The sequence below is a fragment of the Felis catus genome, chromosome E1 (genome assembly GCF_018350175.1).
Source record: "Felis catus isolate Fca126 chromosome E1, F.catus_Fca126_mat1.0, whole genome shotgun sequence".
Classification (NCBI taxonomy): Eukaryota; Metazoa; Chordata; class Mammalia; order Carnivora; family Felidae; genus Felis; species Felis catus.
In genome coordinates, this window is record NC_058381.1 from 36,104,607 (window position 1) to 36,129,001 (window position 24,395).

The 24,395-nt window shown below is 46.6% G+C and overlaps 1 protein-coding gene across 2 annotated transcripts in view; it reads left to right on the top strand.

Annotated features, from left to right (window-relative positions):
- The window catches only part of ZNF652 (zinc finger protein 652), a 56,525-nt gene extending 37,165 nt beyond the window's left edge, over nucleotides 1-19,360 (top strand). For both annotated transcript variants that reach the window (XM_023243410.2, XM_023243408.2), the window contains 5 exons: nucleotides 2,244-3,402; nucleotides 5,852-5,999; nucleotides 6,378-6,493; nucleotides 6,852-6,996; nucleotides 15,976-19,360. In XM_023243410.2, coding sequence (XP_023099178.1) covers nucleotides 2,500-3,402; nucleotides 5,852-5,999; nucleotides 6,378-6,493; nucleotides 6,852-6,996; nucleotides 15,976-16,487 — 1,824 coding nt within the window. In that variant the 5' untranslated portion in view covers nucleotides 2,244-2,499 and the 3' untranslated portion in view covers nucleotides 16,488-19,360. The remainder of the gene's footprint in view (nucleotides 1-2,243; nucleotides 3,403-5,851; nucleotides 6,000-6,377; nucleotides 6,494-6,851; nucleotides 6,997-15,975) is intronic.
- Nucleotides 19,361-24,395: the final 5,035 nt, after the last annotated feature.

The following is a 24,395-nucleotide window of genomic DNA, read 5'->3' on the forward strand; positions in this document are numbered from 1 at the left end:
GTGTGTGTGTGGGGGGTGTCTCATTGGTCAGAAAATGCCCTTCCGGCATGTCACCTGTGCTCACGATGTGCAGTCCAGAAGTAGTCATGGTACCGCACCCACCGACAGGGGAGGGGTGGGGTTAGAACACGTGGTCCTGCCACACGCCTCCAAGGTTGAGGACCCACAGGTCTTTGCGAAGAACACCTTAACGATGACCGCAGAGGATTTCCCCGCAATTACTGTTCTTTGTCTTCCCGGTTTTTGTTTAATTCTTAGCGTTTGCTGGTTAACTGAATTTTACTGTCTCTCCTCCCTTGCTAAATTTGAGATAATTAGCGTAAGTTTAACGTGATTTGTAGTAGTTTACATTATTTCCCTGGGTCAGAAGTTTTGGCACATGCAAAATAAAGCTAAGTAGAATTAAAACCTACTGGGATCTTCCTGCTTACCTTATGAGGTATGAAATTTTGAAATGGGCAAAAGGTACGCGGTTTATAGGGACAACTGAGTTGAAATTATTTTGGAGCGTCATTTGTCCATGAGCCGTGGGGTCAGGCAGGCCTGGGGCAAACACTGCTTCTCTAATTTAATGGGTATGTGATCTTAGATTACTTAGCCTCTCACAGGCATAACTTCCTCATTTATAACTATAAAAACGTACAAATATATCTGTTCAGATGTCAAGTAAAACATAGTGGTGTTTATCGCCAGGCGTTTCTGAAATTCCACTGAAATGAAAGTAAAATCACTTTTTTTAAAAGAATACATCCATAAGGTCAAAGAAGACGGAAGATAGTCACAGAGGAATGACAGTAGTAGTTATGAGCCACATATTATAGTCATAATAACGTAAGAACAAATACTGATTTAACAAAAAGCGGTGATCCAACTATTATTGGGAAGATGGAGGGAAGGTTGGGAGCAATAAGGTAAGAAAACAAAAGTGAGAGACAAATAGTAATGTCTCAAACTGAAAAAAATCAAGAAATAGAAATCCAGTCATATTTACAAATACGGAAGCACATCCTGGGGGGAGGGGCTAATAAAGTAGTTGAATGGCTTCGTCTGTGGGGGATGGGTTTCAGATAGGACAGAGTAGGCAGAGGGCTGCTCTTTCCATTATAAACCTTGCCATGGATTTGACTTGGGCAGCTGTGCGTGCTTTTCCTTTTTTAGTGATTTGATTTAAAAAAAAAAAATAGAAATTAAAAGCGAGTTTCAAAACCAGCCCCAAAGTCTTGTGGTGGCTTTCAAATAGAAATAATAACAAGCACCTTTACCTGCCGGTGCACAGAGGAGGCGTTCAGCAAAGGCTAGTTTCCTTCCTTGTGTCGACTGGACAGGGTATGTGTTTGCAGTAATATTCATGATTCAGAGATTAGGTGGTTGACTAAACAGCAATGTGAGGTATGTCACAAAGCAAATTATGTGCCCTTCTCATTTTTTTTTTTAATGGACGGTTTTATTTTTCTTGGAACCATATCAACCTGATGGTTACTGTTTCTTAGAATTTAGACCTCCATGCAACTGACACATGAAAAATTACCCAGCTCTTGAGCGCATCTAGTCCGTTCACCTAGAGGAGACTTAAAAACACGTAGCAACTTGGAAATTGCTCCAGCAAACCTGAATCCAGTAATGTCTGTGCCTAGATTATACCGTATTGAAGGCCGAGGACATTTTCTGTCTCTTCTGGAGTTCTGTCACTTAGCTGTTCTATCCTCCTAGCTCACTGCCAGCTTTGTTCTTTGAGCCCTCGCCGTGGTGGATGGTGGTGACCAAGGTTGTAAAGAAAGCCAGCCGGCATAAAGCTCTTGTGTGTTTCGCGTATGACACGTATTATATACCAAGACTAAACGCCCTGTGGACAGAGACCGTATATTCTGCCGTACCGTTATGTGCCGTAGCACCTAGCATAATGAACGCCATGCAAGCGTAGACACCCAGTTCGTCGTCCAACGTATACCCAACACCTACTAAGCGCCTGGCCCTGTGCGAAGCTCTAAAAATATCTCCGTGTACCGGACAGATGATGCCTCCCGCTGTCGTGGACTTTACACTCTGACAAAATACGTGTCGGATTTAGTAAACCAGTAGCCCAGTAAAATAATGGCCCACGCGGAACCACTTAAGCAGGGTGAAGAATTGTATATATAAAGAGTCTAATCCTTTTCAGCTGTGTTTGTGGTGTGATGTAAGCTCATGCTGTAAGAAGGAAATAGTGGTATCTGACCTTTTTTCCTCTTTGCTTTTCTTTGTAGATAAGATGCGCCAAGTCACTTGCAGCTGTCTGCAGAAGAAAAATCCCTAGTGCTCTGCTCTTGCCATAATACCAAACCTTCCGACTTCCGCTTTGGTGCTGCAACACTGGAAGAATTGCACACAGGTCCCAGGAATACCCTTTTTCCATTTGGGTGGTTCTTTGTGGATGGAAAATTATTGGAGGCTTAACAGCTACCCTGTTTGAGAGCTCTCTCTCTCTAGTCTGAACTGCGTAATAAATCGGGCCACGTACCCATGAGCCACACAGCCAGTTCTGGTCAGGAGCTGGCTGAAAACTGTGCTGCGCGTGTAGCAGGAATGGCACAAGAAGAGAGCCGTCGTGGTCAAGCGCCATCTACCTTTTATCACGGTGCCAACCAAGAACTTGACCTGTCCACCAAAGTGTACAAAAGGGAAACAGGAAGTCCTTATTCTGTGTTAGTGGACACCAAGATGAGCAAACCACATCTCCACGAAACAGAGGAACAGCCGTATTTCAGGGAGACACGGGCAGTGCCTGACGTGCATGCTGTTAAAGAAGACCGGGAGAATTCTGATGACACAGACGAGGAGGAGGAGGAGGAAGTCTCTTACAAAAGGGAGCAGATCATAGTGGAGGTAAACCTTAATAATCAAACATTAAATGTGTCTAAAGGGGAAAAGGGTGTCTCTTCTCAGTCCAAAGAGACTCCTGTTCTGAAGACAAGCAGTGAGGAGGAAGAGGAAGAGAGCGAGGAGGAGGCCACCGATGACAGCAATGACTACGGAGAGAACGGAAGGCAGAAGAAGAAGGAGAAGACGGTGGAGAAGGCCAGCGTCACACAAAGGAGAACCAGGAGGGCCGGCTCCGTGGCCGCAGCTACCGCTTCCCCGACTCCCAGGACTACCAGAGGGCGTAGGAAGAGTGTAGAGCCACCTAAGCGGAAGAAGCGGGCCGCGAAGGAGCCCAAAGCCCCAGTCCAGAAAGCTAAGTGCGAGGAGAAAGAGACTCTGACCTGTGAGAAGTGCCCCAGGGTGTTTAATACTCGCTGGTACCTGGAGAAGCACATGAACGTTACTCATAGGCGCATGCAGATCTGTGATAAGTGTGGCAAGAAGTTTGTCCTGGAAAGTGAGCTGTCCCTTCACCAGCAAACAGACTGTGAAAAAAATATTCAGGTAGGTTTCATCACCGAGAGGGCAAACCTTTCAGGATACAACCTGGCTGTTCAGACTCACCTGGTATCTGCCCAAGAGAATAAATACAGTAGAGGCTGAAGGGACAGTTGTCACCGATTTCTCTTTTTAAAAGCTCCTTCCTGCTTTGGTCTTTTCAAAACCCAGGCTTAACATTTTCTTTCAAAAGCATTGCATTTAACTGACGCTGGACTAGTGGGAAGCCAGGTACGTGGAAGGGGGATCTGTTGTAGGTGATTGCCCAGGAGGTAGAGTCAACACCGACTTGGCACTGAGATTCGCTGTCGTAAGACATACGTAATGTGTCATTCGTTCTGGCATCTTCTCTGTCAAGGTGGGAGACACTGAGTCAAGGTCAGGAATAGAGAGAGGTCCCCTTCTGGGTTTGAAAGGATGCCAGATGCTAGTGCAGCTGATGGGGACAAAAACCGTAATGACTCAGACCGGTGAAAATGGAAGATCTCCAGGAGTGAGTTTGCTTTTACCAGTGGAGAGATGACAACATTAAATTTATCAAGAGGCTGAGCCAATGGGAATATGCAGACTTTAAACAGAGGCTGAGCTGGTTGAAAGTGTTGCCCGCCTGGCGGTAGGGTTACGTAATGCTCCCGTACGGTATCATTAAGGTAACAGAGTGTGGTATTCAAACCAGGCTGGTGTCCTGAAAGGACGGTATTGTGACAGGTTAAGAGGTATGCTAATTCTATTATGTTGAGCCGTATTGGTTTGTACACGTGAATGCATATCGATGAATGTTCATAAAAGGTAAGTCTGTTAACGTCTCCGCAAGATATGTAAAATACAAGTGCTGTGCTGCATTCAAGCTAAACTTCTTTTGAAAAGTGAAATTGTTCTGTTTGGGTTTGTTTCTCGGAGCGTGCTTGATCTGGAGCCCTCCTTCGTCTTCACTTTCCCGCTTGCTTTTGATCAACAATTGAGATCACTGCTTTACTCTAAACAGGTTTTTTAAAATATAAGTTACATTTGCTAGACATTCACTGCTTTTGATTCGTCGGCTGTGACGTCACCTGTTTCGCGCTTACGCTTGGTAATGAAAGAAGGCTGAGTGGTGGCGCCCCTGCCCTCCCGTAGCTACCGTTGCCCTTGCTCGGTTGTCAACTGGTTCAGACCAAAGGGAGCGCGACGCGATGCTGCACCCTAGGGGTCGGACTTCGGCTCTGTGATGACCCTTGCTGAAAGGTGTATCTTGATGTTTATGCAGTTGTGGTTTTTTTGTTGCTACTCAAATTTTCTCTACGAAGTGACAGAAAGAAAGCATTTAGTACATCCTCCTTCTGTGACTTTCCTCGCTGTTGCTGACCATAAGGCATTTAAACTTGTGTTCAGGTTTTCTGGAATCCGCCGGAAGAGTGCTATTCACATTCCTGAAGGACACTGCTTCGTTCATATGTGTAGATCCTGATAATCCTGGCGACCCAGGAAGAAGTAAAAATCGAAACCCTGCCCTGCATAATGGCTTTGGGGGGTGGGGGGGTCTGCCCTTTTCTCAAGCAGGTCCAAGCACAGGCTTATTTTTTACACTCCGAGTTCTTGTTTCCCGAAGTGATCGTGATGCTCAAGATCTTTACTTACAGTGAATAACTACTTGTTCCCTTAAATATCCCAGAGTCTGGTGGTTACCTAGAACATTCTAGGATTGTTTTGCTTTAACCAGAAATATTTTATTTTGATACGCTTTATGCCTGATATTCGAGACTATCCATGATTCGTAATACGAGGAACTGAGCACTGTTGGCGCGTGTGTTTCCTATAGATGCGTGTACGAGAGATCTGGAGCTGGCCCTAAGGGGGAAGGAGGTTTAGGAGTTACAGAAAATTCTGCCAGAGGGAAATGTTTAGTAGAGTAAATGAGATAATGGGAAGATACAATAAAATCTCAATAGATTGTGTGAATGGAGGCTCCAAATGCATTCTTTAAGGTGCAGAAACATTGTTACGCTTCCACAGATCTATAACCTTTAATGTGTGTTTTATCTTGCTTTTATCTGTGCTGCTTTAAAATTAGTTTGTAATCTCTGGGAAGCACCTGTTACCTGCATGCTGACTTACGTGTAGGAGACAGATGCTCTTCGTAATTCATTTATTTTTAAAAACTTGGTTCTTCTCGTTGGTACTGTACTAATTTGCTAAAAGCAGTCGAGTCTTCTGTATGAGTGGAACTTCCCATTTCTTTCCGTCTTCCTTTTTGCCATTGTTTTTGTACTCCCGACGTGTGTCTAAAAGATGCGTCTCGGAGAATAGAACATACAGAGGTTGGTGTTGGCATCTGGACTCCTCGGAGGACTGGCTTCGGTTTGGACTCGGGCCCTGTGCCCCGAGTCTAAGGCACGGCCGTTTCGCGGGCCGGTAGGCAGCTATGGCTTTCTGCAGGCCCCCGTAAATAAAGATTATTTCTATTTATCCTGCTCAGTGTGTTTCCTGCAACAAGTCCTTCAAGAAACTCTGGTCCCTTCATGAACACATCAAGATCGTCCATGGGTATGCAGAAAAGAAGTTTTCCTGTGAAATTTGCGAGAAGAAATTCTACACCATGGCTCATGTGCGGAAACACATGGTTGGTAAGTTCTTCCTGCTGCTTTTCTCGCCACCCCCGTCATTTTCCCTCGTTCTTTGGTGTGTTTGACGCGTCGGATTGGGCAGGATCTGAGGAACGGCCTTGCCCTAATCGTAATCGGTTCTGACTCGCTGAAACTAAACGCGCCGTGTCCGTTCTGAGTACTCGCGGCGCAGCGTGCGCGGGGTAGGTCGCCTTCCGCACCCGGGCTTCTTTCCAACGTCGTGGCCTCTTCCTCTCTTGAGAACGTTGCTGCGAAGGCCTCACTAATTAAAGCGTGGAAGGTTAAGATGGCACGATTACCTCGCAGTAGGAGCGGGGTCTGGGCCACTTTGAGCGGCTCGGCGGGCCCGTCGTGAGTCCGGCGCCTTCTGTGTTCCAGCACACACGAAAGACATGCCGTTTACATGCGAAACCTGTGGAAAGTCGTTCAAACGCAGCATGTCCCTCAAGGTGCACTCCTTGCAGCATTCTGGAGAGAAGCCCTTCAGATGCGAGGTAAGGGCTGTGCTGGGCCCCGGCCCTGGGGCGGGGCGGGGCGGGGGGCGGGGGAGGGGGGGCGCGGTGAGGGAGGGGAGCGGGCCGCGGGCGCCAGGTGCCGCTTCTAACACCCCGGTAGCTCTCCCAGACTAGGGCAGCCCCGGGACTGACACAGAGCGAGTTGTTTCTCTTTCCTCAGTCATCCCGACAAGTCGGGTGTGCTTCGGGGATCATTCTGCAGAAGCCCTCCCTCTTGCTAATAACCGAGCTGCAGACATATAGCAGCGCCGCAGAGGGAGCCTCAGCGACCTCGTGGGCTGGGCCCCAGCGAGGCCAGCGAGCGTGGCTCTCACGCGTCTCCCCGTGTCCGCTGCAGAACTGTGACGAGAGGTTCCAGTACAAGTACCAGCTGCGCTCGCACATGAGCATCCACATCGGGCACAAGCAGTTCATGTGCCAGTGGTGCGGCAAGGACTTCAACATGAAGCAGTACTTTGACGAGCACATGAAAACACACACTGGTAAGAGTTCCCGGGGGCCGGTTGGTCACCACCAGGGCGTCTGTGCACGTAAAACCCGAGAGCACACATTCGCGTTCTGAGGGCAGATCCTCCTTGAGATAAGCCCGGCACGTGGAAACACAGACGTGTCGTCCTGGGAGACCGGGCTCTCGTTAACTCCGTTCGTTTAAAAAGGGAGTGTCTGCCAGTGCCTTTTACCCGTGGGTCCCTCCGAGACATCGGACGCTTAGGGCACGGGATTCCTGAAATTGTACGCCACTTATTTTGTGTACGTGCGTTTGTGCTTTTTTAAGGAAAGGGTTCCGGACCCTTAAAACACGAAGGCCGCCGACTGCTTTAGATCGAATTCTCTCTCAGCTCGCTTAAAGTCTGATTGGATTGGATTTCCCGAAACTGACCGCTTTTCAGGAACCTCTCCCGTCAAATGAGATTAAGTCTTACTTTAACCATTCCATGTTTCTAGGGGTGTATGCTTCCTAGCACGGATGTGAATCTTGTAAGCCCTTGACCACCCAGCCCGCAGGGACGCACGGCATCAGTGTATCTCAGCCTTGACCGGGTATTCTGGGGTTAGCAGTCTTTGCACCGATCGAACAGTGTGAACCACTTTCCGGGTTTCTAAATAGAATCTAGTCACAGGTTTCTCCGTTCTGTTAGTACAAAGTGACAGAGCTAGAAAGAACCACGGGATTAACTTGCTTAGCGCCCTGCTCGTTTGGCTCGGCCAGTGGTGAGGAAACTGTCCTGGCCGGATCACTGTAGTGCGCATTTTTCTGTCAAAGTCCGGAGAAGAACGCCTGCCTGGCTTCTTTCCCATTCAGAGCGGCGCACCCTGTGATTTTAAGGATTAGTCTAGATGAAGAGTCACGAGAGGATTTTCATTAAATAAGTTACACCCCAAAGAGTAACTTTGAAGCCCAAGCGAATGGGTGGCAGGATATATCCGAGTAGTTAACAGATTCTCCTCTTCTAATTTGGTGGCTCTCAGATAGGCTCCTGGTTGTAACCGAGTCACTTTTAGGATTCAGTTTTTTGTTGGAAAGCAGGAAACTGTGGAACTACGTGGAAAATAAGCTCTTGGGAAGGCAGAAGCTGTGTCACATTCACACACGATGCCTGGGACATAGCGGGGGCCCCATAAATGTCCCACGATTGGAAGGAACCTGGAGCCACCAGTGCCCTCTGCCTCGCGCCCCTGCTCTTCTCTGCGTGTCTTCTGGGCCCCTCTGTCCCGGTTCCGGACTCGCTCCTCCTTCTGCGGTTCTTCCTCTTTCTTCCTTCCCCTCCGTCCTTCCTTCTCTAGGCCCTTAAATGTCCACAACACGAAACAGAGTGTGTATTTTGTGATTAACTTATTTGTTGAATAAAATTTTATGTTGAATGTTCTTTGACCAAATAGGCAAGTTCAACATTTCCTGTTTCTTCTAAAAAAAAAAAAAAAAAAAAAAGAAGCCACCTAAATTCACTTAAATTTTTATCCCTCTCATTAAAAGAGTAGTACATACTTCTTAAAGTGTATTAGAAAATGTGAAAGTTGAAAACAAAACAAAAATGATCATCGCTGAAAGACCATGACTGTTAACATTTTGGCATACATTTAAAAAAATTCTTTACTTTCTTAACACACGTATAGATAGATCCTGCGCATAAGTATTTATGTGTTCGTGTGTATAGTCATAAAACAAAAGTTGGGTCTTTATTGTAACCTACTTTGCCTTTTTACTGTGTTATGTCATTACCAGTCATATCGTTTTAATGGTTGTATAATATTCCTGCTGGTAAATTTGCTGTAATAATAGCCGTCATTTGCTATGCACATATATGTCAGGCACTGTCTAAAGTGCTTTACATACGTTACCTCCTACAATAAATATAACTTTTAACAATAGTCCCATAAAGTAAAAGATGTTGTTTTCTATTTTTTTTAGCCAGTTCCCTATTGGACATTTAGATGATTTCTGTTTCCAACTTTTCTACTCTTCTAAATAATACGGTGATAAACAACTTTGTGGTTAACACATCCATGACTAGTCACTTAGGGTAAATTCCCGGAAATGGGATTATCAGGGCAAAGAGACGTGCACGGTCTTAAGACGTGGTATGTGTTGGAAAATAGCCATCCACATACACTCTCACTGGCTGCGCCTGAAAACACCCATTTCCCCAACGCTTTCCAACGCTAAATAAAATCATCACTGATTTGATAGGTGGAAAATGGTGTCTTATTGTAATAATTTGCGTGTAATTAATTGCTAGGTAAGAGTGGACATTTTTTCATGCACTTGTTGAGAATCAGTTTCTTTTCTTTCCTGAATTGCTTGTGCCTCTTCTGTATTCACCTTTCCATTGCAGAGCTTGACTTTTTTTTTTTAATTGTTTATAATAGCTCTTTATATATATTTACATATACTGGACCTCGTTTAACACTAATATTAAAATACTCTTCCCTGGTTTGTCATCTGCCTTTTAATGTTGTCCGTGATACCCGAGCTGGGAGGGTAGCTGGTTGGTGGGGTGGGACAAACCTGGCTGTGCCGTTCACTCCCGTGGGGCCTTCCATGAATTATGCAACCTCAGTGGGTCTCTGCTTCCTTGGTATTAAGTAAGGATGACAGGAGTACCTGGAAAATACAAGGAGAAGGGTTAGCACTCAAGAAGAAAAGGGATAGCTCTTTTAAGGCTGGGCAAAACCACATTTAGAGTGTGTTTTATTGGGGATTAAGGCCATTGCAGGAACGGACATTGCTTGGGCTGTTTCTTTGCAGTTAAAGAGACTCGAGGCGGATCTTATCTAGGGAAGCTGGCCAGCCCTCAGGCAGGGTTCCCTAGGGTGGTGTGGACATGGGGTGAGTTCAACATGGAATAATTGCTGATTCTCCTCGTACCAGGCGCAGCACTAAGTGCCTGGCGACACAGGGATGAGTTGAGACCCGGTTTGTGCCCTCAAGGAACTTCCAGTCCAGGGACAGTGATGATGATTGTGGTGTAGTAGTAATAGTCGTAATAACAATATAATAATAATAATAATAACAGTCCTAATGCGCCACTAAAACACGTGGAGCGTCTGCTACGTGCTGGAGACTGTTCTAAGCTCTTTCCTTCTATTTCCAACTTATCTCAGTAACCTACTATTGTTACCTTCAGTTTTCAGATGAGGAAACTGAGGCTCGGAGATCACATAACTTGTCCCAGGCAGTCTGACTCCAGAGCCACATATTTAACGGTTCTGATATAATTTAACGTAGCAAGTGATGAAATGGGGGGGGGGGGGTGTGTGCAGGGCCTCAAGAGGGCAGACAGCACCATCCCAGAGTCTGGTTCTCAGCTTCCAGAATGTGCCCGTGTACTCCAGCAGACCAGGATCAGAGGAACTGATAGGTGCTAAATAGTGTTAATGACCTATAAGCAAAACCGCTGATTTATTAATTCACAGTGAAAAGGCTGAGCGGCAGGTGGCTCGGAGCTCTTATTTCTTTGGTCGTCATGTTCTTTGCCTAAATAAAAATCTATATCGGAAGCTAAATTATCAGAAGATTGGTAGGGATGGGGAATTACAGGAGAGGAAGGTAATTGAAAGATCTTAATAGTGAGTACCATATGTCATTGAACCTGATTGCAGCCATCCCTCGTAAGACAGACTTCATTTGCACACTGCTAAGAAAATGTTGCCAAGTAAAAATGCCACACCGTTGATTGTCGGGTGTGTGTCCGTTTCTGAGATGCTGACATGCCAGGGCACGCATGTCTTAATGTCTTAAAGTAACACATAGTTGTTGATAAACATCAGTCAAGAACCAACCAGGGGCGCCTGGGGGGCTCAGTCGGTTAAGCGTCCGACTTCAGCTCAGGTCATGATCTCACGGTCTGTGAGTTCGAGCCCCACGTCGGGCTCTGTGCTGACAGCTCGGAGCCTGGAGCCTGCTTCGGATTCTGTGTCTCCTTCTCTCTCTGCCCCTCCCCCACTTGTGCTCTGCCTCTCAAAAATAAATAAATGTACAAAAAAATTTAAAGAACCAACCGAATTGTGGGGGGCACCTGGGTGGCTCACTCAGTTAAGTATCCAGCTCTTGATCTCAGTTCAGGTCTTGATCTCAAGGTCCTGAGTTCAAGCCCCACGCTGGGCTCTGTGCTGGGCATGAAGCCTACTTAAAAAGAAAGAAATAAAAATTAAAAAAAAAAAAAAAAGAACCTTACCAAATTGGGCTCCTGTAGTGAACAGGACTGAAACATCCCTGGGTTCACAGGGCTTGCAGTGAGTCTAGGGGGCAGACACACGAGGCACCACACGGGTTCGCTGATGACAGCACAGCAAGCACGCGGAACTAAACGAGGTTGGCTAGAGTTTGGGGGCCAGGCACGGCCTGGTGTGGGGTGTGATGAGACGTGTCACTGGAGAGCAGGTGCCAGGTCTCACTCACACACACACACCACACACACAAACACACACCCATAAGACGTGTAAAAACGTTTGGGCTTTATTCTAATGACAGTGGGAAGTTCTTGAATGGCTTTGAGCAGATTGTGACACAGCTCTTGAAAGTTCTCTCTGGCTGCCTGTGGAGATTGGGCTGGAGGGCGGGGAAAAGGTGGCTATTGCAGTTAATCTAGGGGAATGAGGGCGAGGATATGGACTGTGGTAATGGCAGTGGGTGAAATGAAAGCGATGCACCAGGGAGGTGAACTTGGTGACTGATGGGATAAAGGTGGTGTGCGAGGGAAGAATCAAGGGGTAGTCCCAGGTTCTTGGGTCTTGAATGCCATTTGTCGAGATAGAGAACGGTGGATGGAGGGGCACGTTTGCTAGGCAAGATAATGAATTTAATTTTGCACTTGTTAGGTTGGTTTTTTTTTTTTTAGCCTTTATTTTTTTATTTTTTATTTTTTTTAATTTTTTTTCAACGTTTATTTATTTTTGGGACAGAGAGAGACAGAGCATGAATGGGGGAGGGGTAGAGAGAGAGGGAGACACAGAATCGGAAACAAGCTCCAGGCTCTGAGCCATCAGCCCAGAGCCCGACGCGGGGCTCGAACTCCCGGACCGCGAGATCGTGACCTGGCTGAAGTCGGACGCTTAACCGACTGCGCCACCCAGGCGCCCCTTTAGCCTTTATTTTTGAGAGAGACAGAGCGCATGAGCGAGGGAGGAACAGAGGGAGAAATAGAACTTGAAGCAGGCTCCAGGCTCTGAGCTGGCAGCACAGAGCCCAACATGGGGCTCGAACCCACGAGTCGTGAGATTATGACCCGAGCCGAAGTCAGACGCTTAACCGACTGAGCCACCTAGGCACCCCTTGCACCTGTTAGTTGTGAGACCTCCGTGGGACATGCAAGTGGAAATACCCAGTAGGCAGTCTGTAAAAAAAATGGGTTTAAAGCTGAAGAGAGAGATTTTAGGCCACACGCATCGATCTGCGGGTTTCTGCTGCTGCCCAAGGGTATTCATACTAAGCAGACTGGAAACCAAGATCGCTTATCCCTTTGAACAGTGCAAAAGGCAACCGGCTAGCCAGCCCAATTCTTGTTCTTTCCTATCTTCCATGTAGATTCTCTGCCTTCATTTCTAACGCTCTTCCTTCACACCCATTACAACACTGCTTCCTCCAGTCGGCTTAGCTTTCTATGTAATAGGCCTTCTCTCTAGACGTATTTGTGTTGAGATGCTTTTCTGGTTGCTGTGATGGACTTCGCTTTAGCGTGTCTTCCGGTCACCCATCTACCAGCTCTTCCGCAAAGTGGGACGTTGTGCAGGTGGCCGCGTGCACATAGTACATTTTGAGTCTCCCTTATTTCAGCCTCATTTTCATCTTACCCCGAGGTCTTCAGGAGACCTTCCCATCACTCATTAGCACAGTTAGTTGGGGCCAGATGAGTAATGAGAGTTAGAGGCAAGTGGGATTGCAGACTCACGTCTGGAACAACAAATGTGGAAAATGTGGTAGGACTTCAAGAAATGAATAGAAGATTACTAAGCAATGAAAAGGACCCATTGAAATGTGATCCCATGGATTTGTGGGAGGCGGGTCCTAAGAGTTGTGGGCCCTTTCTATGGCAAATCGTTATAGCCTAGAAGACTACACAGGAGAGATGGCTAGAGAGGTCCAGGATTAGATCCGGAATGGAGCACACAACAGAAAGTAATCTACAGTGAGGATATGCTGTTTGTGGCGCAGGGTCTAGTGTGCCTAAAACATGGTCCGTGAGTCAGGTGGACAGCGTTTGCTCAGAGTAGACTAATAATTCAAAGAGTAAGTCCTTTGGCTTTGTTTCCAACCGGCTTTTGGGAGCGAGGACTAGTTCTGGAGAGTCCAGGAGGGAGGGGCCCAGGGGGGTTGAAAGGTTATCAAACAGGTGTGCTTTTAAAACATTATATGATGGAAGTAAGTGGTGTTTATTTAAGAGAAACAGAATGTACACATAAGCATAAAAAACAAAACATCACTCATCAGCCCATCGCCTCCGGGTAATCACTGACATTTGTTGTGGTTCTTTCCATATTTTTTCTACAGATGTTTTTCACCAAAAGAGGGTAATACCGTGTGTGCATTTGCATTTAAGTTGATTGTTTTACTTAACAGAGTATGGATTCTCACGTTAGGGATTTGAATTCTACAGTTTTGTAGTATTTGTTAACGGTGCTGTCCATTCAGATGGGTGCGCCATATTGATTTAATGAACCCCACTTAACAGAGAATTTGAAGTTTTTAAGGTAGTTGGAGGAAATGGGTTAAAATGAAAGAAAACAAGTTGGGCTCAGAACTTACCCAGAAAGTTGAATGTGGATCACAGAGAAGAGCCTAGCAGTGGCAGCAATTGAATAATGAAAAGCTGAAAGATAAGAGGAAAATGATGTCAGAAACTAATACTGGGGATTACAGACAAAACTGATCCCTCCTGACTGCACAGCCCGGTCTCTTGAGGAAGCAAGGAGAATTCTGGCTTTCACAGAAGGAGGGTAATGGGAGATGTCAGTTTTCAAAGGCAAAGATAAGAAAGAAGGACTACAGGGGCGCCTGGGTGGCTCAGTCGGTTGAGTGTCCGACTTCGGCTCAGGTCATGATCTCACAGTTGGTGAGTTCGAGCCCTGCGTCGGGCTCTGTGCTGACAGCTCAGAGCCTGGAGCCTGCTTCGAGTTCTGTGTTTCCCTCTCTCTCTGCCCCAACCCCGCTCATGCTCTGTCTCTCTCAAAAATAAATAAACATTAAAAAAAAAAAAAAACACTTTTTTTAAAAAAAGAAATAAGGACTCCGATACGGGTACAGAGGTGTTCCCTCCTTGTGTACGGAGGGGTCCCAAAGCGGAGAATGGTAGGAAATAACATTCCTCCGTGTGTGCAGGGATGCACAAAGCTCCGCCACGTGAAGGGCTGTGTTTTATGTGTCGAAAGCACACTCTGGAACCAGACTGCAGGGTTTTAAATCCTGGCTCTCCTCCAGCTGTAGAACCCTGGGCAGCTTTCTTAATTTCCTTATCAGTGAAACAGGGATGATAACACAGCTGCCTCCTACCCAGGTCTGTCCCTGGGAGGATCACCAAAGTTCACAGACGTGAAGTGATGGGAACGGTATCAGGCACACAGGAAGGGTCCGTACAGCACAGCTATTGTTTACGCCGAGTAGGGAGAGGACGCTGTTGGAAACGAAAGGGAGCCCACCTGAGCTGAGAACAGACTCTTGTAGCAGGAGTTACAGTAAAGGCACAAGCTCTGTACTCTGAGAATTGGTGAAGGAATTAATAAATACGAGCATATGTCCACTGAAGGGCACGTACACAGGTACTCAGCACGGCGTCCGCATGAAGTGATTAATGGATGTATGCGTTCAAAAACTGTTCTGTTTCCCCCTATGGCTTGGGTAGAAGGGTAGGCTGGCAGCATGGAACTGTGTCGTCATCCAGAGGAAGTTAGGAACCCTAAAAATCAAGCCCTTATTTCTCCCCTAAGTGCCTTGACGGGGCATTTTGTTTCCTTTTTTAAAAATGTTTATTTATTTTTGAGAGAGAGACAGAGTGTGAGAGGTGCAGGGGCAGAGAGAGAAGGAGTCACAGAATCCGAAGCAGGCTCCAGGCTCTGAGCTGGCAGCGCAGAGCCCGACGCGGGGCTCGAACCCATGGACTGTGAGATCATGACCCGAGCTGAAGTCGGACGCTCAACCGACTGAGCCACCTAGGTGTCCCAATTTTGTTTCCTTTTTGACTCATCGGCCCTATGCTTCTCATCCAGGGCCAGGACCCCCTCTCAGCACCTCCACACACCCAGACACACACGCATGGACATTTGGAAATGATGTAGGGACAGTTTTCATAGAATCTCTTGGGAGCATTTAGTGGGCTGGCACTGGGAACGCCGTGGGCTCTTCGGGTGGGCCAGGCGGTCCCACCTGATGAAGAAGTTGTCTGCAAAAATGCCAGGAGCTCTCCCCCGGGAGCCATGGCAGCGGGGGTTCCCCGGGGTGGGGCGAGCCACCCAGTATTTTCCAAGTCCAATACCAAAAAGTAAGCCACATGCTAAGGATCCCGCGCGAGTAGACACGAAGCGACTTACGCGCTCCCCAGGATGTTTTCAGCAGCCTTTCTTCTGGTTGGAATTCAGAAATTGCTAACAGATTAACTTGCCTAAATGTAAGAGGCAGAGACGCGTCCGCGGCCTTAGCTGCTTTGAGCACAGGAAAACGATTTAAACGGTTCTTCGCGTCGGATGTGAAGGATCACTACCGTAGATTTTTTTTTGGGGGGGGGGGGTTGATGTTGTTTTTGTTTTTTTAACCAAGCCCAGATGGTAGGTTGCATGCAAATTCTCCTCCTATCCGCTCTTACTTGTGAAGCCCCAACTTGGGGAGACTCTCTTAACGCCTCTTAGGCTATAATAACATGCCGTACGGGAGCGACGTGGTGGTGATCTCCTCGTTGAGTGCGAGGGCTAGCGTGAGCACATAATTGCCGCCTAGTATGTTAATCGTTTTCTTGTGTCTGTGTTCATCTCAGGAGAGAAACCCTTTATCTGTGAAATCTGTGGCAAAAGCTTCACCAGCCGCCCCAACATGAAGAGGCACCGCAGAACGCACACAGGCGAGAAGCCCTATCCGTGTGATGTGTGTGGCCAGCGGTTTCGCTTCTCCAACATGCTTAAGGCCCACAAGGAGAAGTGCTTTCGGGTGACCAGCCCCGTGAACGTGCCGCCTGCTGTCCAGATCCCACTCACGACCTCCCCGGCCACCCCAGTTCCTTGCGTGGCGAACACACCCACAACGCCCACGCCCCCGATCAGTATGAGCCCCGCGAGCACTCTCCCCCCGCGGCCCATCCCGCACCCCTTCTCACACCTCCACATCCACCCACACCCTCACCACCCGCACCACCTTCCTATCCCTCCGGTCCCGCACCTCCCGCCGCCCCCAGCTCTCTTTAAGAGCGAGCCTTTAAATCACCGAGGCCAGGGTGAGGACAACTTTCTGCGGCACCTGGCAGAAAAGAACAGTTCAGCACAGCATCACTAACATCCATCTCCTTAAGTGTGTTCTCCACGAGCTGTGTGCCCGTGTGTGAGTTTGCAGAAAGGGAGCTGGTGGGCATTTCTGTAGCTGCCAGACTCTCCTCAGCCTCCACCAAGAGCTGTGTCATTGTCTTGGGGAATCGACACATCCAAGGGAATGAACGAGAAGACCGCCTTGCGCTCCCGGAGGGAACTGTCATCTAAACCAGGGGAACCACCGAACTAAAGCCCAATTCGCTTGCATTTTCTGGTGGACTTTTATAAATTTCGAATACTCAGACTTGGGGAATTTTATAATTTCATATCAGCTGATGAGGTATGCTTGCTTTTCTATCCCGGGCTTCTCCTCAAAGAGGGGACAGGCCCGGCTTCCTTTGTACTAATCGGGAAGGCTGTGAGATTAATCCAGAGCATTAATTGTATCACTGTGTATCGTAACCAATTCTTTTCAGCTTTTGGCGCTGGCCTCCGAATCGAGCCGGCCGTGTTTCACAGTATATCGAGCATTATAGAGAAAGACAGAAGTTTCCTTCTTTGTGTAGCTCTCCTAACGCACTCTTTATTTTACTACAGAAATTATTTTAGAGTTTTTGTATAGACTTCTTTAGTAGTCTGTTTCTAAAATGAAATGTATTTCAATAAGCGGTGTAATTTTTTCAGTGTAGCTGGGCCTATGTTGTAAAATAGAAAAAAAAAATTTTTTATAATCATCAAAATGTGATTCTTAAAGACGCATATAACTTCTCTAGTTCAAAGTTATTCTTCACATCCGTACAACTCAAAGGTGCTTCCGAGACTAGATGCATCTGGGAGGGTCTCCAGACACCAGGTCACTGCAGAATGAGGTCTTGCTTTCAGCACTTGGTGTAAGTCCTTGGCAGTTTTTTAAATCTCTGCTTCACACTCAAGCATCCGTCCGTCGGGCTCGTTGACAACGCTCCTGTCCGCCGTGTTTCGTTTCGTTTGGTTACCGCGTGAAGCGGGATGATTCCATTTGGTCACTGCGCTAAGTGGGGTGATTTGCAGGGAGCTGGACCCTTTCCAGGGACGTCCCCTCACACTTGCATGTTCAAAAAATCGGAGTCCAGCTGTTCACCGTCAGGAGGAGGAAGTGATGGAGAATCATTCTCCCTCACGTCTGCGTCTCCCTTTCCCCAGGGCTTGTTTGTGTCCAGCCGATGGCACAACCAAATGGAAGTCTCACGAGACACTGGTCGTTTCGAGGCTGCTGTGTTTTCCTAGAATTGTTAGGAAGATACGAAATAGTACACTAAAATCACAAGCGTGAATGATGTTGCTGACAGTAGCTGAGAAGTTTGGATGAGGACAGATTTGACTCTGAGCTTTTAAAATGTCTGTCCAGCTATGGATCCAGCCACAACTGTGAGCTGTTCTAACACAGTTTAAATGGTAGCGAGGGAAAGAAAACTGCCTATGTTTTGCTGCCCTGTTCTCTGCAGATAATTATGCGACAGACAGCGGTGTTCCCAGGTGGTGAGGGGAACATCTCTCACCACCTTTTAGATGGGTTACTTTTTCAAGTTTGGGAAGTTTCGAAAGAGCACGGTCATTCAGGAGCTTATATAGGAAAGTCTGAATAGAAGGGCTAACATACTGCTCATACTTAACTGATCAAATTTCTCCAGACTCTGTACAGCTAAAACTTTTATATATATATATATATATATATATATATATATATATATATATATATATATATGTCTCAGAGAACTGAGTTCCAAAGCTAGGTCTGCTTTCTTTCTCTCTCTCCCTCTATTTTTTAATCTTGACATTTCTTCAGTTCCTCCCCCACCCCCCACACTGCCTCGGGCTCTTAGATCATTGCCTAAATAAGAACCCTGGCTTTTATTTATTTTTTAACTTTTAATATTAAATGTGCAGATACACTTCAAGCACTTTTCTGGCTGATTAGCTCTGTGGTAGGAAAATGTGGAACTCTTGATGGAGGTCAAGTCCCTCTTTCTAAAATATCACATTCTCTGTTAGCTTTTTGGTTTAAAATTTCCTCATTTTTTTCCTTCTGATTATTGCCTTTTGCCTTCTGTAATGAGCATAGGAAGATTCTGGAACGGGGCGGAAAAGTGTCTCAAGACCGACTTTTCTTCCTGTTTTTGGATGTAATTTCTAAAGAATGTTAATTTTCAATATTTGCGTGCATTTTTCGGACACCCAGGTACCCAGACCAATAAGGAAAATTAATTTCTTGTTTGTGATTGTCATTTCTTTCGTGGCTGCGTCCCCTTACTTACTCCACAGTCTCCTTTACCTCCCATGGCAAGTTTCTGGGTGGATCTACACCTCTATGTAGACATACCGTTATTTAATGGCCAAGCCTATGATATTAAGATGGTTTTTTAAAAGATGTAAATCGCAGCTTAATTGGTTCTGGTACCTTATTTTATTCTAAACAAATTTCCGGTATTCGGTAGCAATTCTGAATTCTAGACTTGAGACCATTAAATCAACCATTTTATGAAGTGTACTATAATGATACACTGGAAAATTCAGGTCGTCATATTTGATTTTTCATTCAAGTGAATATAGCCATAAGAAAATACCTGCTTACATAGGAAAACCAGTATGAAGCAAATAATCACCACCACCCTTAACAGAAGCAAAAAAGGATTTGTTTTTGTTTTGTCTTTTGAATCAGCATTGTCACACGACACCGTTCATAGTGAAATGTACTGTGGAACAATCTGGAAACTTCTAATTGTTTTTCCCCCTAGATGGGTATACCTTCCTTGACTCGGGGTTTGTAGTCTTCAGGAAAACTGCTCAGCACGTAACGATTCCTTATCAGTGTCGTATTACACAGAAACAATGAGATGCATTAAATAATATTCACGACGTTAATGCTTCTGAATATGAGAACTGCAGGATTAAGCCTTAAACGTATATGTGTGTCAGGTTTAACATGCTTCAGACTCCAACTCAGGGTTGGAAATTTGATTGGGGTCCTTCACTAAGGTAAAAGTTGCATCCTGTGTGTTCCCTCCAGCCTACAGTACAGCACCCCGTGACTTCTTCAGGACTTCATGCCCGTTTGCTATCTGTTTACGAAGAAAAGAACCACGGAGGAGTTTGAGTCCTTAGCCCTCCTCTGTCCTTAGTCTGCTAAGACAACAAAGGCCACCTTTCAGCGTCCTAGCGATACCCAATTGAGGCTGTTCCCCATTCCTTAATTTCACTGTCTTCAAAGGCTTGTTTCTTTCTTTGGTAGGGTTAAGGCTTACTTGAGGAAACTTCCCAAGGACTTTCTTGAGTTGACATTGCCTCCCCCCCCCCATTCTTATCTCATAGATTTATCATTCAGATATAAACTCTTCCTTAGCCTTAATGAAAGGCTGCTTGCTGCTTTCTCAAATGGAGTCAGGGAGACTCAGACTGAGTTAGACGTTTTAATTTGAGTGAAGAAAACAAGGGGAGCAGTGTAAAGGCACGTGGCTTCATTTCCACATCTATTTGTGATTTGATTCTTATTTGCAGCGAGCAGGGAGTCTCCACCTAAGACATGAGCGTAGTTCAAAGAAATCTTCGCAAATCAGCCACGTGTCTTTTCACGGTCTATCACTTACATTCATTGTTCTAAATTAATGACGGAGGACGGCATTACCATGGTTGTCTTTTTAAAAACTACATTAGCTGAGGGGCGCCTGGGTGGCTCAGTCGGTTGAGTGACCGACTTCGGCTCAGGTCATGATCTCACGGTTTGTGAGTTCGAGCCTTGCATCGGGCTCTGTGCCGACGGCTCGGAGCCTGGAGCCTGCTTCCGATTCTGTGTCTCCCTCTCTCTCTGCCCCTTCCCCACTCATGCTCTGTCTCTCTCTGTCTCAGAAATAAGTAAACATTAAAAAAAGATTTTTTTTTAAATAAATATTTAAAAAACTACATTTGCTGGAAGCACCTTTTCATTGTGGCCAGAATGCTCCCTGTACCTCGACTGCCCCTAGTGTACTGACCGAAGGCGAAACACGCTAAAGAGATGCTTGTCAATTTCGAATTTTCTACTTCTCGAAATTTTTTTCAGTCCTTACGTTTGTTACGTGGATATGTGCGTTTCGTTTAATTTTTTAATCTCCCTGGAAGTTTGAAATTTTGAGAAGATTGAGCAGAAATAAAAATCTGTTGCCGATGATATTTATTTACCCTACCTTGCGGATTTCAGTCAATGAAGCAGAATGGTGGGTCGGATTTTACTGTACCAAAAAAAAAAAAAAAAAAAAAAAAAAGGATAAAAAGTTAGAGAAACTTCTGTGCGAGCTACTGCCTAGAAGAGACAACTCGTACTACATCGCCGATCCACACGATGCACGTTTCCATGCTGTTCTAGACTGTGGGAAGTACTTAGTGGAAAAGGGGATATGTTCCATGTAAGAAGTGTATCAGCTGTTCTACCACGACAAAACCCAGCTCGCTTGGAATTCCTCAGACTATACGATTGAACAAGTAAATACCGGGTTTTAATTGCCCGTTGCCTAAGTCCGGATAGGAAATTCCCCCCCAAAAGATCATTTTTTTCAGGAATGAAAGGTCATTAGCCACTGGAGTCAGTGGCATTCTTATGCAATAGGAACATTACCACCCTGCTTCGGTCATCTGTGGCATTTGTACTAAATGATGATGGCCTTCCAGCCCTGGACGCTACCTCGATAAAGCAAACCAGAGATCCTCTCTCCACTTTCTATGGAAGCCATAAAAGTTGCCATCAGTATGTCCCCTTTCATAACGCTGTACTTTTATACTCTCCCCCGACTTTTTATAGACTTTGTGACCGGACCTTTTTGTCCTAGAGGATCGGTTTTGCAAGATGCAAAGGAAAAGCAGACTCCTCGGTCGTCCCAGCTTTGAAGCCTTAGCTTCAGGAAATTCGCTTAAAGAACCAGATCGCGTACCACTTACCGAATGCTTGATCTCGGTCAAAACCGTTTGGCCGAGAGGCAGCTCCAGAAAACAGACTTCTCTCTCTGACTCCCTGTGTAGAAGCTATCTTGTTGTAAGAAACTACTTAACAAAGTGGATCTCTACTACCTTGTTATTCTGTGGGTCACTCGATGGAATGTGTATTGTCACAGTGTTCCTGCGGTGGTTTTTATTTCCTTGTGACAGATCCGTGAGTGCGCACCTCTCCCGAATCCCCCACTGTCTCTCTGAAGCTTCTTCACGCTCTCTCACTCCGTTCCCGAGTGCCTTCAAAACAGCCAGCATCCTGGAACATTCTTCTCCTGGTCTGAATCCTACCTCTGAATATCTCCTTCTGCTGAGTGTTGGAAGCCACCCTTGGCCTCGTTGGTCTGGCCCTGCAAACTAGCTGAAACCTTGGACGTGAACTTTGAACCTCTCCCTGTTCTGTTTCCCTAGGTCGCTTTTAGATCCCACTTCACGCTTTCGCTTCTGTCTTACGTCTTGACGCATTAACATCTCTAATGATGGGAGATTTTACCCTTACCCCTCATTCGCTTTTCCTCTCACCGGAAACTAGATGTTCCTTTAAAGTAAAGGTCACCGAGCACCTCTTTTGAACAGCTCCTTCTCATCATGGTCTTGCCAAACGGCACCCTCCCCCCCCCCTTTCTGATTAAGGGACCCCGAGTGCTGCTGTTGCTGCGTCCTGCTCCTGCGGTGCCCTCTCTCTCTCCCAGGAACATTCCGGAAGATCGTACCCATCATTTTAGTGTAGTCAAATTACTTCAAACTTGCTCTCTGGGTTTATCAGCAGCCTTTCATTGATGCCTATCTCATCCGCCTGTCCCTCAGAAACGTCCAGTTCCTTTCTCTTCCACTGGCTCTCATCTAATTAACTCTGAAAGTATGACTGATGCATAACATATGAAGGATGGAATAAAAAGGGGGTTGGCAGTACGTTCTCCGTGTGATCCGAGCACCTTATCGCTAAACCATTGTTAACAACGGGCCGATCTTTCCCAGCCAAAGCTGACGTGCGCGGTGTTGTGCGGGTCTCTTGCTCCCTGTTCGGTTCTCCTCCCACACCGAAAACAAATAGAACCCTTTACGACGAGGAAACTCGGTTGCGTTTTCCTTTCTCTTTTTGTAAGGGAATGAAATCTGCTAAGTGGAGTATTTTGGTCGTAGTCAAAATTTTTCCTTTCTGACCTAAATTGCCATGTCCCTTTCCTTAAAGCTGATCATACTAATAACTCAGGATTTCAAGACTAAGAGCCACACAAAGGGGGAGTCTGTGAAGGCAGCTGTTAATAAACTCCCCACCCTTTTTTGCCTGGCGACCGTATGTCGTTGGTGAGACGGTGCAAACTTGTGAGAATCGGTTACGTTCGAAAATGAAGAGATTCAAGACCTCTGAAGGCCTCCCAGGCCGTTTGGAATTGGAAGGCCAGCTCCCGGAATGCAAAAAGTAGATTTATATGGAATTAAGTACCAGGAGTTTTCTCGTTTCAAGGGCTTTTCGCTTAACGTTTTCCTCGATGGTCCCCACGATTGACCTAGAAGTTGGCCTCTTGTATTGTAACCGGCTCCCTAAAGTAACCACTTCGACATGCGTGGCTTCCCTTGGGAGTCACAGGCCACACATGCCCCAGGTTGGGGAGAGCCACGGCGGGTTCCCACGCGGAGCAGCCACATCCCTGAGACGGACCGCCGGCTCGGTCATGTCTTCGGTGATAGGAGACGTTTGGCGCAAGTTAGCGAAGGGCCCTTGTCCCTGAGAAGCGTCCCCTCCACCTTCTGGTCGCAGGTTCCTTTCACGCTATTTGAGCTGCTCTGGTGAGATCAGGGATGTTACAAGTTACTTGAAAGCACCCTGGGGTACAAGTGGAAAGTGGGGACGTGGCAAGAAGGGGTAGGGGCGGTGAATTTCGCTTCACGTCGGAAGGAAATGGAGTACTTGCATTTGCTGGTTTTGACCAGCCAGGGAGCCTCTCTCTGACGGGGATGTGCCAAAGAATCAGGTGGTTTCTGAATATCCAGCTCCGCTAAACGAACGCAGCTTCCTCCCTGCCTGTCTTTTCCACGTGAAAAGGGACCGTGTGCTCAGAAAGGCAGAGACAGAGACGTCACATCACAGCCTGCGTAGGACTCGAGGCTGTGTGTGTAATTGCATTTGAAAGTCGGTGGGAAATAGCTGATCCTTTCAGAATCTCTTAACAGTCTTAGAAATAGCCTTTCTGTCCTTGGTTAGCCAACTCACTAGGTCTTTCCAAAAGTGGGAAAGAAAGAGACTGTGTAGCATAATTTTGGTGTTTCCTTCTAATGTTGTATCCTAAAGGACAGGTCTGCAGCCTCTGAAAATCCGACGGAGTCTTCTCAATCTTCCATAAGTTCAAATATGCATTGTATTCATGTCTCGGCAAGGGCTGTGTGATTCTACCCCATGAGCAGTACCGGCTCTGTCCACAAGGGAGCGACAAAGTACTTCGGCGTCTTTATTCTCCACCTTCGGAAGAAAGCGTGCTTTTAAGTCTCTTGCAGACTGTCCCCTCTTGGCTCAGTGCTTATTTATAGATCTTTGTTTTTAAGACGTTTTCCCTTATTACAAAGTCCAGTAGTTACTCAGCCTTCAGGATGCAAACAAAGATTGAAGAGTGGGGTCAGGCAGCTTAATTAGCCGCTTCAAACAATGGTGCCCGGAGATTGAAAGCTAGGACCATCCCATGGGGGCCCGGTTGTGCAGAGCAGGAAGGCAGCCCTCCTTACTTCTTCCTTACAAATGCCGCCACCAGCACAGGGCGATCACATCTCTGAGAGGCACAAGAGCAGCGGGGTGGGGGTAGGGGGAGACTCTGGAGTACGAACGAGGAAATGCTTCTCTGCTGGGCTCCAGTGGATGTCTGTTACACCAGCGAGCAAGTCCTCGGCCTTGGACCCTGCATCCTGACCCCTGGGAGGTCCCTCTCCAGGTTAGGATTCAGTCCGT